The 20,378-nt window shown below is 31.8% G+C and overlaps 1 protein-coding gene across 1 annotated transcript; it reads left to right on the top strand.

Moving 5' to 3' along the window:
* Positions 1-6,636: 6,636 nt before the first annotated feature.
* Positions 6,637-13,339, top strand: LOC107929261 (beta-adaptin-like protein B). Its single transcript, XM_041106049.1, has 15 exons — positions 6,637-6,932; positions 7,517-7,714; positions 8,424-8,537; positions 8,665-8,915; positions 9,238-9,373; positions 9,462-9,641; positions 9,780-9,872; positions 10,007-10,218; positions 10,360-10,423; positions 10,537-10,716; positions 11,123-11,215; positions 11,671-12,077; positions 12,314-12,503; positions 12,584-12,787; positions 12,881-13,339. The coding sequence occupies exons 1-15, from the start codon at positions 6,846-6,848 to the stop codon at positions 13,178-13,180; spliced, it is 2,709 nt and encodes a 902-aa protein (XP_040961983.1). The 5' UTR covers positions 6,637-6,845; the 3' UTR covers positions 13,181-13,339.
* Positions 13,340-20,378: the final 7,039 nt, after the last annotated feature.

Here is a 20,378-nt window from a genome sequence, read left to right as displayed (position 1 = left end):
TAAAAATGACTAAATTGTAAAAGGTGTAAAAGTGGATGGGAGGATTAAATAGCTTAAATGTCTAATGAGAGTGTAGAGGCCCAAATTTGCCCGGCCCAACAAATTAAAATCAAACCTAAATTCTACCCAATCACAAACCCAATTACAAAATCAGACCCAAAACTAAGCCCAAGTAATAAAAATCCTAGCCCAATACAACCTAAACTTATTTTCAAAAAAAGACAAAACCCTAGCCACCTTGCCTCCCACTTGCACCTACTCTACCACCTTGCCTCCCACTTGCACCTACTCCACCACATCGCCTCTCACTTGCACTTGCACCATCAAATGGAGAAGAGACATAAAATGATAAAAAAATGTATGTAAAATAGCTATAAAAGCCATTCAATACTAGAGTTTGAGGGGAGTTTTTTGGGAGAAAAGAGTTTGAAGAGAGAATTTTTGGAGAGGCTAAGTTTTGGAGAGATTAATCAAATATCAAAGCAAAAAAGGTTTCTTTTTCTATTCTCGTTTTAAGTTCTTTGTTTGTTTATTGTTTTCCTTTCAATTTTATTTTGTTTTTTTATGCGAAAGTAAAAATAAAAGTAAGAAGCTTACCCATATTTTCATTACAGAAAAAGGGTTTTTTTTAGGTCCGGCCGCCGTGTACGGTGGCGCCGACGGCGGCCCGTGGGGGTCCGATGATCGGAGTAAGGCCGAATCGATGGTCGAATTTAGAAGAGAAGGGAAAAGTGTTATTTTTATTACTATTATTTTTATTTTTATCTTTTTATTATTACTACCACTATTTTTCTTATTAACATATTATCATCATTTTACTATATTACTATGCCCTTTTTTATATATTTTTATTATTGTTATTAACATATATTATTATTAACATATTATTTTTTATTAATGTATTATTATTATTTGCATTATTAACTATGTTATTTTGTTATCATTTCTTTTGATTGTCTATGATAGTCTTAAAAGTGGTCCATCTTGTAGTTTTCGTGAATTTTTTTTTTAGACAAAGAAACCTCTTTTGTTTTGATCTTTTATTAATCTCTCCAAAACTTAGCCTCTCCAAAAACTCTCTCCTCAAACTTTTTTCTCCCAAAAAACTCCCCTCAAACTCTAGTCTTGAATGGCTTTTATAGCCATTTTACATACATTTCTTACCATTTTATGTCTCTTCTCCATTTGATGGTATAAGTGCAAGTGGGAGGCAAGGTGGTGGAGTAGGTGCAAGTCAGAGGCAATGTGGCTAGGGTTTTGCCTTTTTTTGAAAATAAGTTTAGGTTGTATTAGGCTAGGGTTTTTATTATTTGGGCTTAGTTTTGGGTCTGATTTTGTAATTGGGTTTGTGAATTGGGTCGGATTTAGGTTTGATTTTAATTTGTTGGGCCGGGCAAATTTAGGCTTCTACAGCTGCCCCTCTTTGCTCATTTTCGTGTAACGAGAATGGAGCAAAGACTTAAAAAGTGCCAAATTTGCCTGGCCCAACAAATTAAAATCAAACCCAAATCCTACCCAATTCACAAACTCAATTACAAAATCAAACCCAAAACTAAGCTCAAATAATAAAAACCCTAGCCCAATACAACCTAAACTTATTTTCAAAAAAAGACAAAACCCTAGCCACCTTGCCTCCCACTTGCATCTACTCCACCACCTTGCCTCCCACTTGCACTTGCACCATCAAATGGAGAAGAGACATAAAATGATAAAAAAATGTATGTAGAATGGCTATAAAAGCTATTCAAGACTAGAGTTTGAGGGGAGTTTTTTGGGAGAAAAGAGTTTGAGGAGAAAGTTTTTGGAGAGGCTAAGTTTTGGAGAGATTAATAAAAGATCAAAACAAAAGAGGTTTCTTTGTCTAAAAAAAAAATTCACGAAAACTACAAGATGGACCACTTTTAAGACTATCATAGACAATCAAAAGAAATGATAACAAAATAACATAGTTAATAATGCAAATAATAATAATACATTAATAAAAAAATAATATGTTAATAATAATATATGTTAATAACAATAATAAAAATATATAAAAAAGGGCATAATAATATAGTAAAATGATGATAATATGTTAATAAGAAAAATAGTGGTAGTAATAATAAAAAGATAAAATTAAAATTAAAATTAAAATTAATAGTAATAATGATAATAATAATAATAGTAATAAAAATAACATTCTTCCCCTCTCTTCTAAATACAGTCATCAGTCCGGCCTTACTCCGGTCACCGGACCCCCACGGGCCGCCGTCGGTGCCACCGTACACGGCGGCCGAACCTCAAAAAAAACTCTTTTTCGGTAATGAAAATATGGGTAAGCTTCTTACTTTTATTTTTACTTTCATATAAAAAACAAAATAAAATTGAAAGGAAAACAATAAGCAAACAAAGAACTTAAAACGAGAATAGACAAAGAAACCTCTTTTGCTTTGATCTTTTATTAATCTCTCCAAAACTTAGCCTCTCCAAAAACTCTCTCCTCAAACTCTTTTCTCCCAAAAAACTCCCCTCAAACTCTAGTCTTGAATGGCTTTTATAGCCATTTTACATACATTTTTTTTATCATTTTATGTCTCTTCTCCATTTGATGATATAAGTGCAAGTGGGAGGCAAGGTGGTGGAGTAGGTGCATGTGGGAGGCAAGGTGGCTAGGGTTTTGTCTTTTGTTGAAAATAAGTTTAGGTTGTATTGGGCTAGGGCTTTTATTATTTGGGCTTAGTTTTGGGTCTGATTTTGTAATTGGGTTTGTGAATTGGGTAGGATTTAGGTTTGATTTTAATTTGTTGGGCCGGGTAAATTTGGGCCTCTACAGAGAGAAGATTTAAAAGGCAATTAGACCTAAAATTTATTTGGGCTGGACGGCAAGGGCATGAAATCAGCAGGAAAATTGATAAATTAAAGGAAAAATTGGAATATTGCAAAATTAACTAAATAAAGCTAGGACTAAATAGGAAATATCTAGATTTCTCTTCATTTCTCTTCAATTCCAGCAGCTAAAAACGCCATAGGAGGGTTCTCTAAGCTGGTATTTCATAATTTTTGCACCAAGTGAGTTAATCCTTGCCTTTTTCTTGTAATTTTTGTGTTTCTAAGACTTTTGCAACTAGGTCCTACTATTAAATTCATTAGTTGTTGATTTCATGGATGAAATTGAAAGTCACCATGATTGAGTTCTGTAAGTTTATGATGAAATAGAATGAAATTAAAGCTTTAATTTGTTTATGAGATGATTTTATTAGGTAATTTCAATAGAAATTGATTTTTAGGACCTGATTGTGAAAATGTTTGGAATTAAAGTCTATTACTGAAATTCTGATTCTTAAAGGTTGTAAACTAGTTTAAGGTGATAGAATAAAGTGTTAATTGAGAAAAATCATCTCAATTGAGAGGCTAATTGAGTAGGGACGAAATTGTTATTTATTAAAAGCTTAGGGGAAAAATGGTAATAAACAGCTTGCACTAAAACAATATTGGACAGCAGCAGTAGACTAACTTTGAAAAATCACCATAAATTGTAGGAATCGAATTAGAAGATGAAAAAAATTTGTAATTAAATCTTATTGAGTCTAGTTTTTTATAGAATAAACGGTGTAAGCAATGGATTTGTAAATTTTCAGATATAATTAATTTTGTGAGACAAGGTCAGAATGAATTCGGGTTCTCCTGTTCTGAATTTGAAAAATCATAAAAAAATTGAATAAAAATAATTAGGGGCTTAAATTTATATGTCTAGAATCCTGAATGAGTCTATTTTCAAGAAAAATAAATGGAAACATCATTAAAATTCTGTATCAAGAGATAATTAATTTTAAGTGAAAAAGGGTCAGAACTGTTGGATAGCAGAACATGGGTGACTTTAAAGAATAAACTGTACTTATTGGCTAAACCAAAAATTCTGAAAATTTTATGGTCAGAATATATGTGAGTCTAGTTTCAGAAAAAATTATTGGATCCTAATTTGGAGTTCTGTAGCTCAAGATAAAAATAATTTAGTGACTATGACTCAAGTAGACAGCTTTGAATGAACTATAAATAATAGTTGAATTATAGAGAATGTTGGATATGAACATGAAATGTATTAAATTGATAATTAAATTTATTTATTTAGATCCAGAAGATTCAAATACGAAGCTAGATCGAGGAAAGGAAAAAGTTCGGGATTAGTAGATTTTTTGTTTACAAACAAGTATCAAGGTAAGTTCATGTAACTTGAAATATATTCTTAAATACTTGAAATGTATGTTATTGATGTGAATATGATTTGAATGTTCATTGTATGAAAATTAATGAAACATTGATATATTTGATAAAAAGGGGAAGAAATCCTAGTTGAATGAAAGGAAAATTTGATGGATCTCTGAAAAGGAATTGACGGTAAAAAGGATCTAGCCTGGACGGGTGATCCTATCTTGATATAGCCCTCCCGAAGAATATGTGGAAAATGGATTTAGCCCGAACGGGTAATTCGAATTAGGGTCTGAATTTAGCCTGGATTGGTAATTCAGATCCAAGCTCATTAGAGTAATTGTCTTTGCAGGGGATTTAGCCTGGACTGGTAATCCCGACAATACTCTATGAGTTTATATTACAGGGGATTTAGCCTAGACTGGTAATCCCGCTGTAAGGATGAGGTTCGCGGGAGTGTGCTCTCTGAAATGGAAATTTGTGTACATGAATATGAATTGACGGACCCAGAAATGTACCTAAAAGTGTACCTCTGAAAACCCATCGAAAATTCCAAGAAATTCAACGGGATAAATATGGAAAAATAACAAGGAAATGGAAATCATGGTATTGATGAGCTCATCAATCATGGTATATATATTATAGGTACATGGAAATTATTGTATTAACTTGAATGTTGAGTTTGTGCATGTTAGGGTAATAATGCATTGAATGGATATAAGAATGTTTATTGTATTGTATTGAAAATATTAGGTAAGTATAATTCTTGTTACATGAGCTTACTAAGTACAAAGTGCTTACCCTGTTTCCTTTTCCCCTGTTTTGTAGTGTTAAGAGCTCGAAAGTCGGATTTGGTCGGAGACACATCACACTATCAACCTCAAGATTTCGGTATATAAAGAAATTTATTTTGGAAATCAATGGCATGTATAAGCTAACAAAGTAAATGTTAACGTGAAATGAATGTAAAGTTAGCCATTAGTATGGTTAACAAACCTGGTTTTATGTATGTGATGACATTATCTTATAAATATGCATGAATTTACCTTGAAAATATGTTAAATTGGTTTGGTTGATGTGGATTGGTCTCAATATTGCAGGGAGGGTTAGATATCTGTAAAGGGATTATATTGAGTTTTTTTTTAAAAAAATTAATTCGTAAACTCCGGTAATGCCTTGTAACCTATTCCGGCAATGAATACGGGTAGGGGTATTATAGTTTTGATCGATACATTGAGCTCATATCAATAATTATCGAATCAAAATCGGGTTTTCTTTAATCAAACTCAAATAACTTGCGAGCACTAGTGTCTTATTCGTATCCCTACCTTCAGCTTATCAAGTTAGTTCTTTCAATTGTGCACGTGAATAAGGTCAAATTTTAAATTTTTTAAATAGTTTGGGCTTTTATGCTTTCAAATTCAAGTTGTTTTTGGACTTTAGCCATTTAAATTTTCAAGTTTAGATCATTTCATGATTTAATTATTTTGGGTTTGAGTCATTTAATATTTAATAATATTGAGTTTAAATAGTTTCAAGTTTAAGTCAACTTTGAGTTATGATCAAATTTAAATTCAGGCAAATACAAATTAAATTAAAAACATATCTTCATTACATTGATTGGATCAAATTTCAAATTTTGGTTGTAATTGGCATAACTAACCACTCTAGAGTCAACTAATTAATCTAGTTAGGGTTGAGAATAAAGTCAAAAAACTGAATATGTTTGGGGTTTAAGGTTTTTAGAATACAAATTTGAAAACCACTATCCCAAATCAATTTATACTTTTATTCAAATTGTAATTAAAAATTGACATGTCAAAATAAATATTCTGTACTTTAAATAGTAAAATAAATTAAAAAAATTATAAAAAATATTTTTTTAAATAATACATAAGAATTATTGATTATTTTTTACTTAAATTTTTTATGAATATGAATGAAAAACTTTAAATTTAGTATAATAAAAAAAATCAAGAAACGAAACTAACCAAACTAGATTTACTGTTAAGGGCTTGAATCAGGGATAATGAGATACTGGTATTCGCAAGCTACTCAAGTTTGATTTAAAAAAATTCAGGCCCGATTCGATGATTATTGAACCGAATTTGAATTATCGATCAAGTTGAATTCAAGTTTAGTAATATTCTACTAGAATGGCTTGTGAATTTTATCGAACTTTTCATATTTTTATATTATCAAATTATATTGTTACCTTTAATATTTTTTTTATTAATCCTATGCTTAACCATCCAAATAAGTTCGAACTCAAGTTAAAATAAAAATTTGATAAATAAACTTAATTCAACTATATTTCAAACCAAACACGAGCTTAAAAAATAGAAATTTAATTGAGCTTGATAGTTTTCAAGCTTGACTCCGTGGTACTAGATTGAATATGTTGGGGTTTGATATCATATCCCCTTAGTCACCAAAGTCCGAATATAATCTGGACTGGACTCAATGCTTCCAGAATAGGCCCAACAGCAGATTAAAACGAGCCTTTTTCTTCTTCTTCTTTTTTTTTTTTTCAATCCTCGATCTGGTCTCGTTTATATGATCTTTCACACAGTTTGTTCGCCATCGTTTCCTTTTTACTTATTCTTCTTCGTCGACTCCAATCTACAACACCGCCAAGAGGAGGTCTCGAAGAGTGAGAAATGAGCGGTCACGATTCAAAGTACTTCTCAACGACGAAGAAGGGAGAAATCCCTGAACTCAAGGAAGAGCTCAATTCTCAGTACAAGGTAGCTAACCTACTTGTTAATCCATCTTCGTTATTTTTTTTCTGCAGATTTCTTTGTTGATCTGCTTGTTTTAATTTGCTAGGTTTTCGATTTGATACATTTTGATGTCATTAGTTCGTGTTTTTTGTTAGATCTATTGGTTTTCCGTTTTGATTTGTTCGTTGAAGTCGTCAATCTGCTGAATTACGTATTTGTTAGCTAAGCTTTAGGTTCTTATTTGGATCGATTAGAGATAATGGAAAATAAGCTGGAAATGGAAAGAGATATTCAGTTTTCTTTATTAGGATTAATGCTACTCGATTCGAGTATTGGATTATGTTTCTCCTTTCATAAAGTTTCTATCGAGAACAGTTAGGTTTATCTAATTTGAAACTGAATTTTAACTGTAGTGCATTTTTTTTAAATTCTCTTGATTTTGCTGTAGTTATACGAGTTTTCTAAGAATTTTTAACACTGGCGCTCTTAGCATGTGAAAGAAGCGTAAACCGTATCCATTGGAAGTTGAATGGATATTTTAGCATCTATGTTTTTGTGGCTTATGGTTATGGGATTGTAATCATGTCTTTGTTTTCCATGTTATGAAGGATAAAAGAAAAGATGCCGTAAAGAAGGTTATTGCCGCAATGACAGTTGGGAAGGATGTGTCATCGCTGTTCACAGATGTGGTGAATTGCATGCAAACAGAGAATTTGGAGCTGAAAAAGCTTGTTTATTTGTATCTCATAAATTATGCCAAAAGTCAGCCCGACCTTGCTATTCTTGCAGTAAATACATTTGTAAAGGTGCGCAACTTATTATGCCCTTTGTCTTTGCTATTTATCATAGCTTAAAAGATAATTTTTTCTTCTCTCTCCCCCCCCCCCAAAAAAAAAGGGCATGGATATCGAATTTGCCTGATATGAACATGTTAAATTTGAAATTTTAAGTTGAGTAAGATACTGGCATTTTTTTCATGCTCAGGCTGCATATCTCAGCCTAAATATTTCAGGAATGGTAGTTCTGGATTCCCCAGAGTTTGAAAGTGATTGTAAATTATTTGTGTTAATTGTTTTTCTTTTGGTTTGGATTTGCATACTGGGGCAAGAATGTCTCTTCTTTTACGAGCAGCCTAAATATCTCAGGAATGGTAGTTATGGATTCCCCAGAGCTTGAAAGTGATTGTAAATTATTTGTGTTAAATGTTTTTCTTTTGGTTTGGGTTTGCATACTAGGGCAAGAATGTCTCTTCTTTTATGAGCACATTGTGCATTTGCAAAATTTGTCGCACAAATGTTTCTGGTTGATAGAATCTGTATTAAGGAAAAGAAAAAGTCGAAGAAGTGGCACTTCTGACCAACCCATTGTCTTTCCATCTGCCTCAAAGGGTATCAAGGATTATAGAGTATTAGGATTACATGATATGTTCTGTTTGGAGTAATGTTTGTGTTAAGGTTTCTGTAATAATGCTTTATAAATCTCTAATGAGCTTTTGCTTTATGAGTATGTATCCAGGATTCACAGGATCCAAATCCTCTAATTCGTGCTTTGGCTGTTCGGACTATGGGATGCATCCGTGTTGATAAGATCACAGAATATCTTTGTGATCCTCTTCAGAGGTGCCTAAAGGTTGATTCCTGTTATAGCATATAGTATAAACTTTTAGCAATGCTTTTGGTTTCCTTTTTCCAATATCATAGACTTGCTTTATGCAAGTCACTCAAGTTATTATGATTCTCTTACTGTATATTAACAGGATGATGATCCATATGTTCGCAAGACAGCTGCCATATGTGTTGCTAAACTTTATGATATAAATGCTGAGTTGGTTGAGGATAGAGGTTTTCTGGACTCTCTCAAGGATTTGATATCTGACAATAACCCAATGGTTGTGGCTAATGCTGTGGCAGCTCTTGCTGAGATACAAGAGAATAGTAGTGGACCAATATTTGAAATCACTACTCCCACACTTACAAAGCTTCTTACTGCTCTTAATGAATGCACAGAGTAAGTTCAGAGGTTTGAAACCTACAAATACAATCAGGGTACTGCCATGTGGTTGAGCTCTCTTCCTAATTGCTATAAAAAGCTGATCAATAGGATTTTGATATTTTGTATTTTCCATTTTGGGACATCATGATTTATTTTTCTAAAGTGAGTAATAGGATGTTGGTATAATAGCATGGTTTTTGAGATGAATATGCTGCTATATTAATCTTCAGGCATTATAACTTGAACAAAGTCACTAACCTAGCATCTGTTAATTTTTGTTGAATTTTCCCTGGGAAACTTGTTCTACCCATCTCATTTTGAAAATGTTCCATGTCAGGTGGGGTCAAGTTTTTATACTTGACGCTCTCTCCAGATACAAGGCATCTGATGCACGTGAAGCAGAAAATATTGTGGAAAGAGTTACGCCACGACTTCAACATGCTAATTGCGCTGTTGTACTTTCAGCTGTTAAGGTGACTCTTCATTTCCATTCATAATTTTGCATCAGTATTGTCTTCTATTAGTTGACTTATGAGCACCCCATAATTTTGTGCTTTCCAGATGATCCTTCAACAAATGGAACTTATCACTAGCACTGATGTTGTTAGAAATCTTTGCAAAAAGATGGCTCCTCCTCTTGTGACCTTACTCTCTGCTGAACCCGAGATACAATATGTTGCATTGCGGAATATCAACCTCATAGTACAAAGACGGCCTACGATTCTTGCCCATGAAATCAAGGTGGACTTATATGAATAGAACATGTGCATGCTTGCCCACACTCATTATTCACACTTTTGCATGACAGCTTGATTTGTATGCTTCTGTATCAATGTAGTTGCCTTTAATGTATGCTTATCAAATGCTTATTCTTTCTAGGTATTCTTCTGCAAGTACAATGATCCAATTTATGTGAAGATGGAGAAGTTAGAAATCATGATAAAGCTTGCTTCCGACCGAAATATAGACCAGGTATCCAGATTTTGGTCTGTAGAGAATTAGTTATGGACTTATTTAGGTTGATAGTTTATTTTCTCCTGCATTTAAAACCATATTGTTAGTATACCATCATATTGAGATGGTCCCTTTGGATGATGTCTATGTAGGTTTTATTGGAGTTCAAAGAATATGCAACGGAAGTAGATGTAGATTTTGTCAGAAAGGCTGTTCGTGCCATCGGTCGTTGTGCTATCAAGTTAGAGAGAGCAGCTGAACGGTGCATCAGTGTTCTGCTTGAGTTGATCAAGATTAAAGTGAACTATGTTGTTCAAGAGGCTATTATAGTTATCAAAGATATCTTCAGAAGATATCCTAACACGTAAGTATCATTTATTTACTCCTTTGCATTCCAATATTATCCAAAATATAAAAAGCCCTGTCATTATATTTCTTAACAGTAGCTGAATGCTTGTGTGTGCAACTTGAATCCCAGCTGATGATTTCCTAATAACTTTCACAGATATGAATCTATTATTGCAACCCTCTGTGAGAGCTTGGACACTTTGGATGAGCCAGAAGCTAAGGTACATTTGTCTTAGAAATTGCAAAACGAATCAGAGCACCGTTTTCTGTTAATACTCTTAATTGTTTTTTCTAAGCGCATTTTTTCCCCTCTTCTTGTGCCCTCTCTTATAAGGCTTCAATGATATGGATAATTGGAGAATATGCTGAAAGAATTGACAATGCTGACGAGCTCCTTGAAAGCTTCTTGGAGAGTTTCCCTGAAGAACCTCCCCAAGTTCAACTGCAGCTGCTAACTGCAACAGTCAAACTATTTCTGAAGAAGCCAACAGAAGGCCCACAGCAGATGATTCAGGTCTTATATATGCATTCTTCATGCATAGTTTCTGTTATTTGTTTTGGGCTTTATCACATTTGTATGTGCAAGGATTTTACTAATAGTTTTATCATCTGTGATTACACATTACACTTCTCCAAAACCATTGTCTGATTTCTCTATATGCAATTACCCCATAAGAAAGCAGGTCTAGAGCAATGCAAACTGTATCATTTCATGGGGGAATCAGGCATAGAATTAGTATCTTACTTTTCCCACTAAGAACCACTGAACATATGACTTTGATTTGCTTTTATTATCCGGTTATACAAGTTACATTAACTGCTGATTGTTGATTATTCAAGGAATTTTTTTTTTTTTGAATTTTTATTTGGAAAATAATTTCACTTCCTATCTAACTTCTAATATTTTGGTCAATCCATAGGTTGTATTGAATAATGCTACTGTGGAAACTGACAATCCTGATTTACGGGACCGTGCCTACATTTATTGGCGCCTTCTATCAACTGATCCTGAGGTATGGTTTTATTCGACCAATTGCAGAGCACCATTCAATGAATTCAGTTTCAAATTTCTGAGGAATCATTTTTCACTTCCGAGACATTTTTTATTTTCATGTCCTTCCTTACCTTGGAGGGGAAGGGCTATCTAAGTATTTGCTTGAATCACCTTCATCTCCATTTTGATGACCACTCTTAAAATGGGCATGTACTATATGATTAAGCTGAGGTTTAGAATGCCTTTCACCATGTTGGTATGATTAGCATGAGCCTTTTTATTTGTGTGTTTTTCCTGTCCCAATTTGATTTGTCTTCTATCAGAATCTAGCTAGTCCCAGTATCATAGGTCACAATAGATGTAGCATTGTTTGAATGCAGGTGTCATTGCTGACATGAATGTTATTTATTTAAAGGTGAATCTAGACCACATGCAGGATGTTTTATATAGTTGACTTCCTATTTCTGCTCTCAGGCAGCTAAGGATGTTGTGTTAGCTGAGAAACCTGTGATCAGTGATGATTCAAACCAACTGGATTCGACCCTTCTTGATGAGCTTCTTGCCAATATCGCTACACTTTCTTCTGTCTATCACAAACCTCCTGATGCTTTTGTAACTCGTGCAAAGACTGCAACACAGAAAACTGAAGACGATGACTACCCTGATGGAAATGAAACTAGGTATTCTGAAACACTTTCCAATGCTGCTAATGGTGGTGCATCACCACCCAGTTCTAGTAGTGTCCCACATGCTGCAGCTAGGCAGCCAGCTCCTGCCCCAGCTGCTCCTGCACCTGCTGCAGTGCCTGACCTCCTAAGTGATCTGATTGGCCTTGATAACAATCAAATTGTCCCCGCTGATCAGCCTGCCACATCTTCTGGGTAAGTATGCTGGAATGCATTAGTTTTGCAGATAGAAGTCTCATTTTAGTTACCAGGATATTTTGCTGCACATGTTATAAATATTTTAAATAATAATTAAGTTGCTTAACACTAGAAGAACTTTGTAAATATTTTACAGTTTTTTGTGTAATCGGAGTCATGCATGAGGCTTGTACTTAAGTACATACACGCTGATATGTTGCCCTTACTGTATTCTTTACCTTGATGATTTGCAGCCCCCCTTTGCCTATTTTATTACCAGCAGGAAGTGGACAGGGTTTGCAAATCAGTGCACAATTAGTTCGACAGGATGGTCAAATATTTTACAGTTTACTGTTTGAGAATAACACACAGATCACACTCGATGGATTTATGATTCAGTTTAACAAGAATTCATTCGGTCTGGCAGCTGCTGGACCTCTTCAGGTAATCACAACTTGCGTAGTATTGATGCTTTATTTAGCTTCTTGTTGCATTTCTAGGATTTAATGGGTACTGTCTATTAGGTTCCCCCATTGGCACCGGGAGCATCAGCAGGAACAATGCTGCCCATGGTATTGTTCCAGAATATGTCCACTGGTCCTCCAAACACTCTTCTGCAGGTTGCTGTTAAAAATAGTCAGCAACCAGTCTGGTACTTCAATGACAAAATCTTGTTGCATGTGTTCTTTACCGAGGATGGGAGAATGGAGCGAACTAGTTTTCTCGAGGTAGGAAGTTTGTTCTGTAGTACTTTGGTTTTTTAATGGTACAAAAGGATGATCCTAGCAATGGAAATGGAATGATTTCTTCCCATTATACAGACATGGAGGTCACTACCCGATTCAAATGAGATCTTGAAAGAATTCCCAGGCATCGTGGTGACCAGTGCTGAAGCAACCCTTGATAGACTAGCTGCATCAAACATGTTCTTTATAGCGAAGCGCAAACATGCCAATCAAGATGTATTCTACTTCTCAGCCAAGATCCCTCGAGGTATACCTTTCTTGATTGAACTTACAACAATAATTGGAAACCCGGGTGTGAAGTGTGCGATCAAGACCCCAAATCCAGAGATGGCGCCACTGTTTTTCGAAGCCATTGAAACACTCCTGAAGGCATGATGATTCTTTTCCTCTTTGTTATTTTTGAACTTGGTTATAAAAATGTTAAAATGCATGTAAAATTCATCTTCGAGCAACCGAGTTCTTGGATTCACATTCTTGCTAATCTCCCCATCTCCCCCCTTTTAAATAATCCCTGCATGTTTGCTTTCTGTTTTACTTTTAACTTTCAGTTTTCTTTTTTCTTCTATTGTTGCAAGTGTTTTCCATTTTTGTGTTGAATACTATTTGTACAATTAACTTTTCCATCTTTTTCAGAGAGAAAAAAAAAACTGAACATATGTATTTTTACGCTGTTAATGGCTGCTTGTTATTATCAAAAGCAAGAAGCAACGTGGACCAGTTTTTAAGATGATGACTAAATTAATGTAATACACAGACGAGGCTTTATGATTATGACTGGAGTACTAATGGGATTAAAAAGTTTGAACCCTCTTTTGCGGGGTAAAAGTATTAGAGTTGATTTTAATGGGAGTTAGATTATATTTTGTTGTTTTTATTTAAAAAATAGATAAATTAAATTAATTTTTATATGTTAGATTAAAAAATATTTTTTTTTTAATTTATTGATTTTTACTGTTAAGAATGAGTTTTTTTTTATGTTAGTGTGATGTATATGTGACATGTAATGTGTTACTATTTAATAATTCCATTATGCACATTAATTTTTAGCAGTATAAATAGATATTTTTAATTAATTTTTTGTTCTAACAATTAATTTATCTATTTTTAATAAATAGAGTAAATATAATATAATTTTTATTATAAGGGATTTTATGGTACTTTTATACAGACATTAAAACGTGAAGAGGTTGGTAAATGTTATAAAACTGCTCTGTAAAAACCATCACTGGGGTTCTTCTGGGATTTCTTGTCCTATCCATCGCTGCTGAAATCACGAAGCAGTGACAGTTAGTGGTCCCCCACTCCCAACCACAATGAAATAGTAAAAACAAACAAACAAAAAAACAAAAAAAAAAACAGCTGAAAGAAATTTAGAATTGCCCCAGAGGAAAATTGAAGTGCAAAAAGTATGCAAAGATGAGAGAGAAAGTAGAAGTTCAACATTTACCCAATCTCTTTCCTCAAAGTAAATTTCACGTTGATGTTGATCAGCCTTCATCCGAGGTTGAGATGTTCGCAAATTATGCTTCAGTGAAGACAACACTTCATCACCATTAAGCATACAATCTCAACTAAGGAGTTCCCAGTAGAGTCGTGGGCGATTGTTGGTGGTGGACGACAATACAAAACTTCAAAAAGGGGTCATTTGATCAGAAGTAAGATGTATTATACAAATATTCCGCTTATGATAAGCATCTGCATCCAAGATTCGGGATAATCCGCCACATAGCACCCTATATACATTTGTCACAATCTCATTCGGGGCCCCATGAAAATGAATGGTTTCTGTCAAAAGCTGCAGCTACAGATTCGTTGGTGAAATTGGATGCTAAATCGATGAAGTGCCCACATTTAGATGAACAGTCGACGACTACCATGATGACAATTTTCCCATTGGTTGCTGGTAAATCAACAATAAAATCCATGGATATGCCTTCAAACAACTAGTTGGGAATGAGCAATGGATGTAGCAAACCATTCGGAAGCAAAAATGAAGCTTTTATTTGCTGACATAATTGGCATTTGATGACGAATTGTTTCACATCTTTGCACATGTTCTTCCACAAAAAGGAATAGAAGAATGGCGATGAAAAGTTCATTGCATGTCTGTCCATAATTATTTTCCTGATTATGTTCAGGATTCTTAGTTATCTTTTTTAATAATGTTGTTTCCACAAACATGTATTCTTTTTTAAGAATACAATCAATTCTCTTAAAAAATTACATACACAATATTATAGTGAAGTCCAAAATAAAATAGAATTGTTTGAAGGTAAGACTTCAACGCAATCTCGATCCAATCATCTTACTTCAAAGGATCTAATTGCTTGCTCCGATTCAAATTAATCTTCAAGATATGTTGCTTTAAATAGAGCATTCTTCATAAATGGAATATCATACTACCACAATAAGCAAGATTCTCAATCTAAAGATTGTTCCAAAAGATTGTCAACTTTAAATATGACTTGTTGTCTGACGTTGTGTTAACTACGCTAGCACCGTGTAAGTCACTAAGTAAACAAGCCTTCTATATTTAGAGTATAAATTTGGCTTCACTAAGTAAACTTCAATCCATCATATGATCTATCCAAACCTCATCAATTACCTTTTATATCATGATCTTCGTAAAGTCAACTCATATAGTCTTGAATTGCATATATTAGAATATAAAATAAATAGATCACATAAGAATCCTTAAAAAATAACATTGTTTGATTCAATCTCTTCTCCAATTATAAACGTAAGACTGTCTATACAGAAATCTAAAAAAAATACAAATAAATAATTAATATATTTTGGTAACATACCAACAAATAAGACAAGTTACAAATTTCTCCAAATGAAATGAGGGGCATAGTTAGGGATTGGTAGGTGCTTCGACTCTCTTAAAATAGAAAATTTTCTATATAAATATTTTAAAATTTTTAAAATTTTAAATTATTAAAGGTAATATTATACTTTAACCTTTTAAAAATAACAAAAATTTTAATTTAATCCTTTATAAACTATTAAATACCAATCGTAAAAATTATAATTTAATCCTAATCTAAAATAAAATTTCCAACAATCAAAATAAATAAAAGAATGTCTTCAAAATTTCAAGGATTAAAAGGCATTGAGATTTTGAGGGACAAGACAAGCGTAGGAAGCGGGCCTCAGTGTGAAGGTTGCGTCAAATTGTTCACGTTTTTAATAGCTGCGCTTGTCTTTGTCTTCAATTTTTGTCATACATGATACATAATATATAAATATATATATAAACAAATTTTAATAAAAAAATGTTAACAAGGATTAGATTAAAATTTTTAAATTTAAAAAGTAAATTAATATTTTAAGGTAAATTTTATTATAAGTCCTTGTACCATATCAAAAAAAAATTAGTTTAACAACTTTATTGTTAAAAACAATATTTTAGTCCTAGATGTTCAAAAAACTAACATTTTAGTACTTACACGTTAGCTTTCCTATTAGAGGAATGATGTTATTTAACAACAGCTGACGTTGCATTAAATCTTGTAATCAAATGGAATGGGTAAAAGTATCATACAGCTCCTGCATTAGGAGTTAAATTGCATTTTACTCATTTTACTAAAAAAATAGGTAAATTAGTCCTCATATGTTAAAATAAAGAGTGAACTGACCTTTTTTTTATTAAAAATTTTATCTACTTTTACTATAAAAAACTAGCGTGAGGAGGTTGATAGAATAATTAAATAGTAGCACGTTGTGTGTCATGTGTACCTTATTTAATGTATAGGAATCAATTTTTAACAATAGAAATGGATAAAAAAATTTAACAAAATGATCAGTTTACTCTTTGATTTTGATTTAATGTTTAGGGACTAATTTATCCATGTTTTTCAGTTGAGAGGCAAAATGCAGTTCGACACTTAATACAAGGGTCTCCATAATACTTTTATCAACGGAATGACGTAGTTTAATGGAGATTAACGTGTACCAAACTATAAATAATTTAAACACAATAATTATATAAAAAAAACCCGAAAACAATTGGGGGTAAATGCGAAATCAAGTTCCCATCTCTAATCATTTTCAAAATTATTAACTATTTTTTTTAATTTGATTTAATATCACGTCGATCACCGTTAAATGATATTATTTCATTAAAAGTAAAGTTAATTAGCAGGGACTAAAATGTTAACTTTTTAAACCTACAGAACTAAAATATTATTTTTAATAATAATAAAAAATTAAAATGAACTTTAGTGCAGATTTCTAACCCACACATTAGAATCAATTTTGGCGGGAAAAAAACATTTCACACATAGAGACAAATTATCCACTCTTCTTTTTCTTACTCAACTTCAAGGAAACCTCCATACTTGCCCTTATTCAATTTTTAGAAAAACACATCCAAAAGAAATTAATTATTAATATCAGAATCAGACAAAAAAAGATTACTAAATTAGGTAAATATGTCGAAGAAAAGTTAATTAGTCAAATAAACTTTTTATTTAATTGAGAAAAATATATCATTTTTGAGAGAGTACGTGAAAACGCGTCTAATTAGACGCGCTTTCTATATAGTTGGTAGGAAAACGCGTTCAGTTGGACGAGTTTTTCTCCTGATATGTCAAGAAAAATACAACTAATTGGACATAATTATTGGAAAACGCACCCAATTGGAAGTATTTTTCTTGACATGTCAGTAGAAAAGTTTACTCAGTTGAACACGCTTTCACACTCTCTTCAAAAACGATTTATTTCTCTAATTTTTTTTTAAAAAAAGATCTATTTAACCAATTAACTTCTATTTTTGATATATTTTACTAATTTTACCAAAATTATATATTATTTTTCACTAAAAATTATGTATTAAATTAAAAAATTAACTTTAGAAAAAAATAATTTGTTTGAATATGTAAAATGAAAATATAAATATAAATAAATTGTTTTATTGAGCTTTGATAGATGTAGTTGGGTGGGTAAGTTTGAAAATTTGAATGCTACAAAGTTTGTTTTTAAAGCAATGCCTCTTTAAAAAAGGGGGAAATTTTATTAAACTTCAATTTTATAAAATAAAAATAAATAAATAAATAAAAATGTGTGCCAAAAAAAACAAAGAAAGGGAACATGTGGGGTCAGTAAAGGGCCCACACTTTGAATCCTAAAATCTAGAAGCGGGCTTTTAGATTAGATTACAAATGCGCTCCAGCTGCATAACCGAACTTCAAATCATATTTCAAATTTATTTAATTTTTTTCCCACTAAAACAATAATTATAATTTTTTAAGGTATAATATCAAATTTAATCCTTTATTTTTTAATTAAATTCATTTATTAATTCTTTAAAATAATCGAATAACATCTTTTAATAAAAATTTTAACTAAAATGTTAATTTTTAACAATGTTCGCCTCTAACACGAACGATCAAGTGGATACAAAGGGCAGGTTGAGCCCTGCTCCAGAAATTTTGAAAATTTGTAATTTGATTATAAATTAATATAAGAGAAAAATATGATTTGGCTCCCAAAAATATGAAATACTCTATTTAATTCTTCAAAAATAATAAATTAATACATGAAAAAAAATTTATATTCGACATCTCAATATATTTATAATTTCATTCTGGCCTCTGCTTAAAAAAATTTTAGATTTGCCTAATGCAGCTTGTGTATTTTATGTTGACTTGATATTATATGTTTTATATGTCACGTTAATAATTAATTTAAAATTTATAAAATTCAAAAAGAAATTAGCATGAACTGAACATGAATTGTCATTCGGATTGCCATGTTTAAAAATTTAACATTTTAGTCAATATATTCGTTTAAAACTTAATTTTAATTAAAAAAATAAGAAACAAATTAATAAAAGAATATAAATATTAGGAGCTAAATTGTGATTATACCAAAAGAAATTAACACTTTATTCTTTTATTATCTATTTATATATCACAAGATACTTTTTAAAGGATAAATAGGTTAAATATGTCAATTTTTTTAATAGATCAAATAAGTCTTTTTTTTTCAAAATTTAGGAAAATATATTAATTTTGAAAAATGTGAAAGCGTGTCTAATTAAATAAACTTTTTTGCCAATTACGTGAAAAATTCGCTCAACTGGATAAGGTTTTTTATTATTTATTTCATACTCTTTCCAAAATAAATTTATTTCCTTACCTCATGAAAAACGATAAATTTAGCCAATTAAAAATTAAATGATGGGTAATAAAATTAATTTCTTTTGAAAAATTACGTCATCTTTTACTAACCGAATTTAAAAAATTGGAAGTGTATGAGATAAATAATAATAATAATAATAATTTTGATAGGTGTAGTATAATAGTACGAGTTTTGGTTGCTAGGATAAGATCCGACAGCTGTGTCTCTAACACGTGTACGTTGTAGGTTTCTCTTTCTTGGAACAACCGGTCATCGGCTTGGCTTTGGTTTCTGGACTAAATCAGCTCGGCTTGGCTATTTGTTGACGCTAAATTACAAAATATCCGGTCGAAACGACAGCGTCGTGGGTAATCGGGTGAATCCTAGCCGCTGAAAATCACTGTCGGATATCTTCTAAGCGAGTCCTGAAAATAGAACGTTTTGGAAGGACATTTGGAAAAGAAGAAAAAGAGAACAAACAAACAGTACTTGCTACTGGTGTTCATAAATCGGGATTGAAATTCGATTTTAAAAAAATTAATTCGAACTGGTCTTCTCAAGTCTGTCAAGATGACTGTTTTGTTGTTCAAAAATAAAAATAATAATTTTATTTAAATTTAATTAAGAACAAAAAAAAATTATATTATTATTCTAAAACAATAAAACGAATCAAATCTGGTCAGTCCAGAATTGAAAAATATAAATTATGCCTAATGTTTATAGAATCAGGTGAGATCAGTTGGATCAAGAATCGATCAGTACATCAAACAAGTTGAACAAAGCTAAAACATCTGTCGAACCGAATTTTATAATTTTTTATCTATAATTTGTAAAACTTTTACGAAATTTTTAATAATTTATTTGATGTAAGTCGATAATTTAATTAATTCAACCACCGATCCAATTCTAAAAATTTTATCTAAACTCGACTCAAAAAGAATCGAGGAGGCTGTTTAGGCTATGAGCACCTTTACTTTGCATCTGTTTTTAAAATTTATTTATTTTATTGAAAAGAATTGAATAATATAAAAACTCGATGTATATCACCTTCTTAATTATTAAATTAAGAGAAATTATTTTTTTACCCTTTCCATCATTTTATCCATGGTTTCTTTCTAATTTTTAATCATATTTCAATAATTTTTTTCATATAATTAGTACATAACTTTTTTACTCAAACTCCAAATCTTGAATCTTAAATCTTAAACTTCGAACTCAAACTTGAATTCAAACCTTGAACTTAAACCATAAACCCAAGAAGTTTGGGTTTGAGATTTAAGGTTTATGGTGAAAAAATTACTGAAATTATATGTAATTACATGAAAAAAACTATTGATTTGATATTAAATAATTAGAAATGGACCATGAATAATGGGGTGAGAATGGTATATCACCTTCTTAATTACTAAATTAAGATAAATTATTATTTTTTGCCCTTTCTATCATA

The sequence above is a fragment of the Gossypium hirsutum genome, chromosome A03 (genome assembly GCF_007990345.1).
Source record: "Gossypium hirsutum isolate 1008001.06 chromosome A03, Gossypium_hirsutum_v2.1, whole genome shotgun sequence".
In the NCBI taxonomy this organism is placed as follows: Eukaryota; Viridiplantae; Streptophyta; class Magnoliopsida; order Malvales; family Malvaceae; genus Gossypium; species Gossypium hirsutum.
The sequence above is the reverse complement of the archived record's forward strand: the minus strand, read 5'-3'. Positions and strand labels throughout refer to the sequence as shown.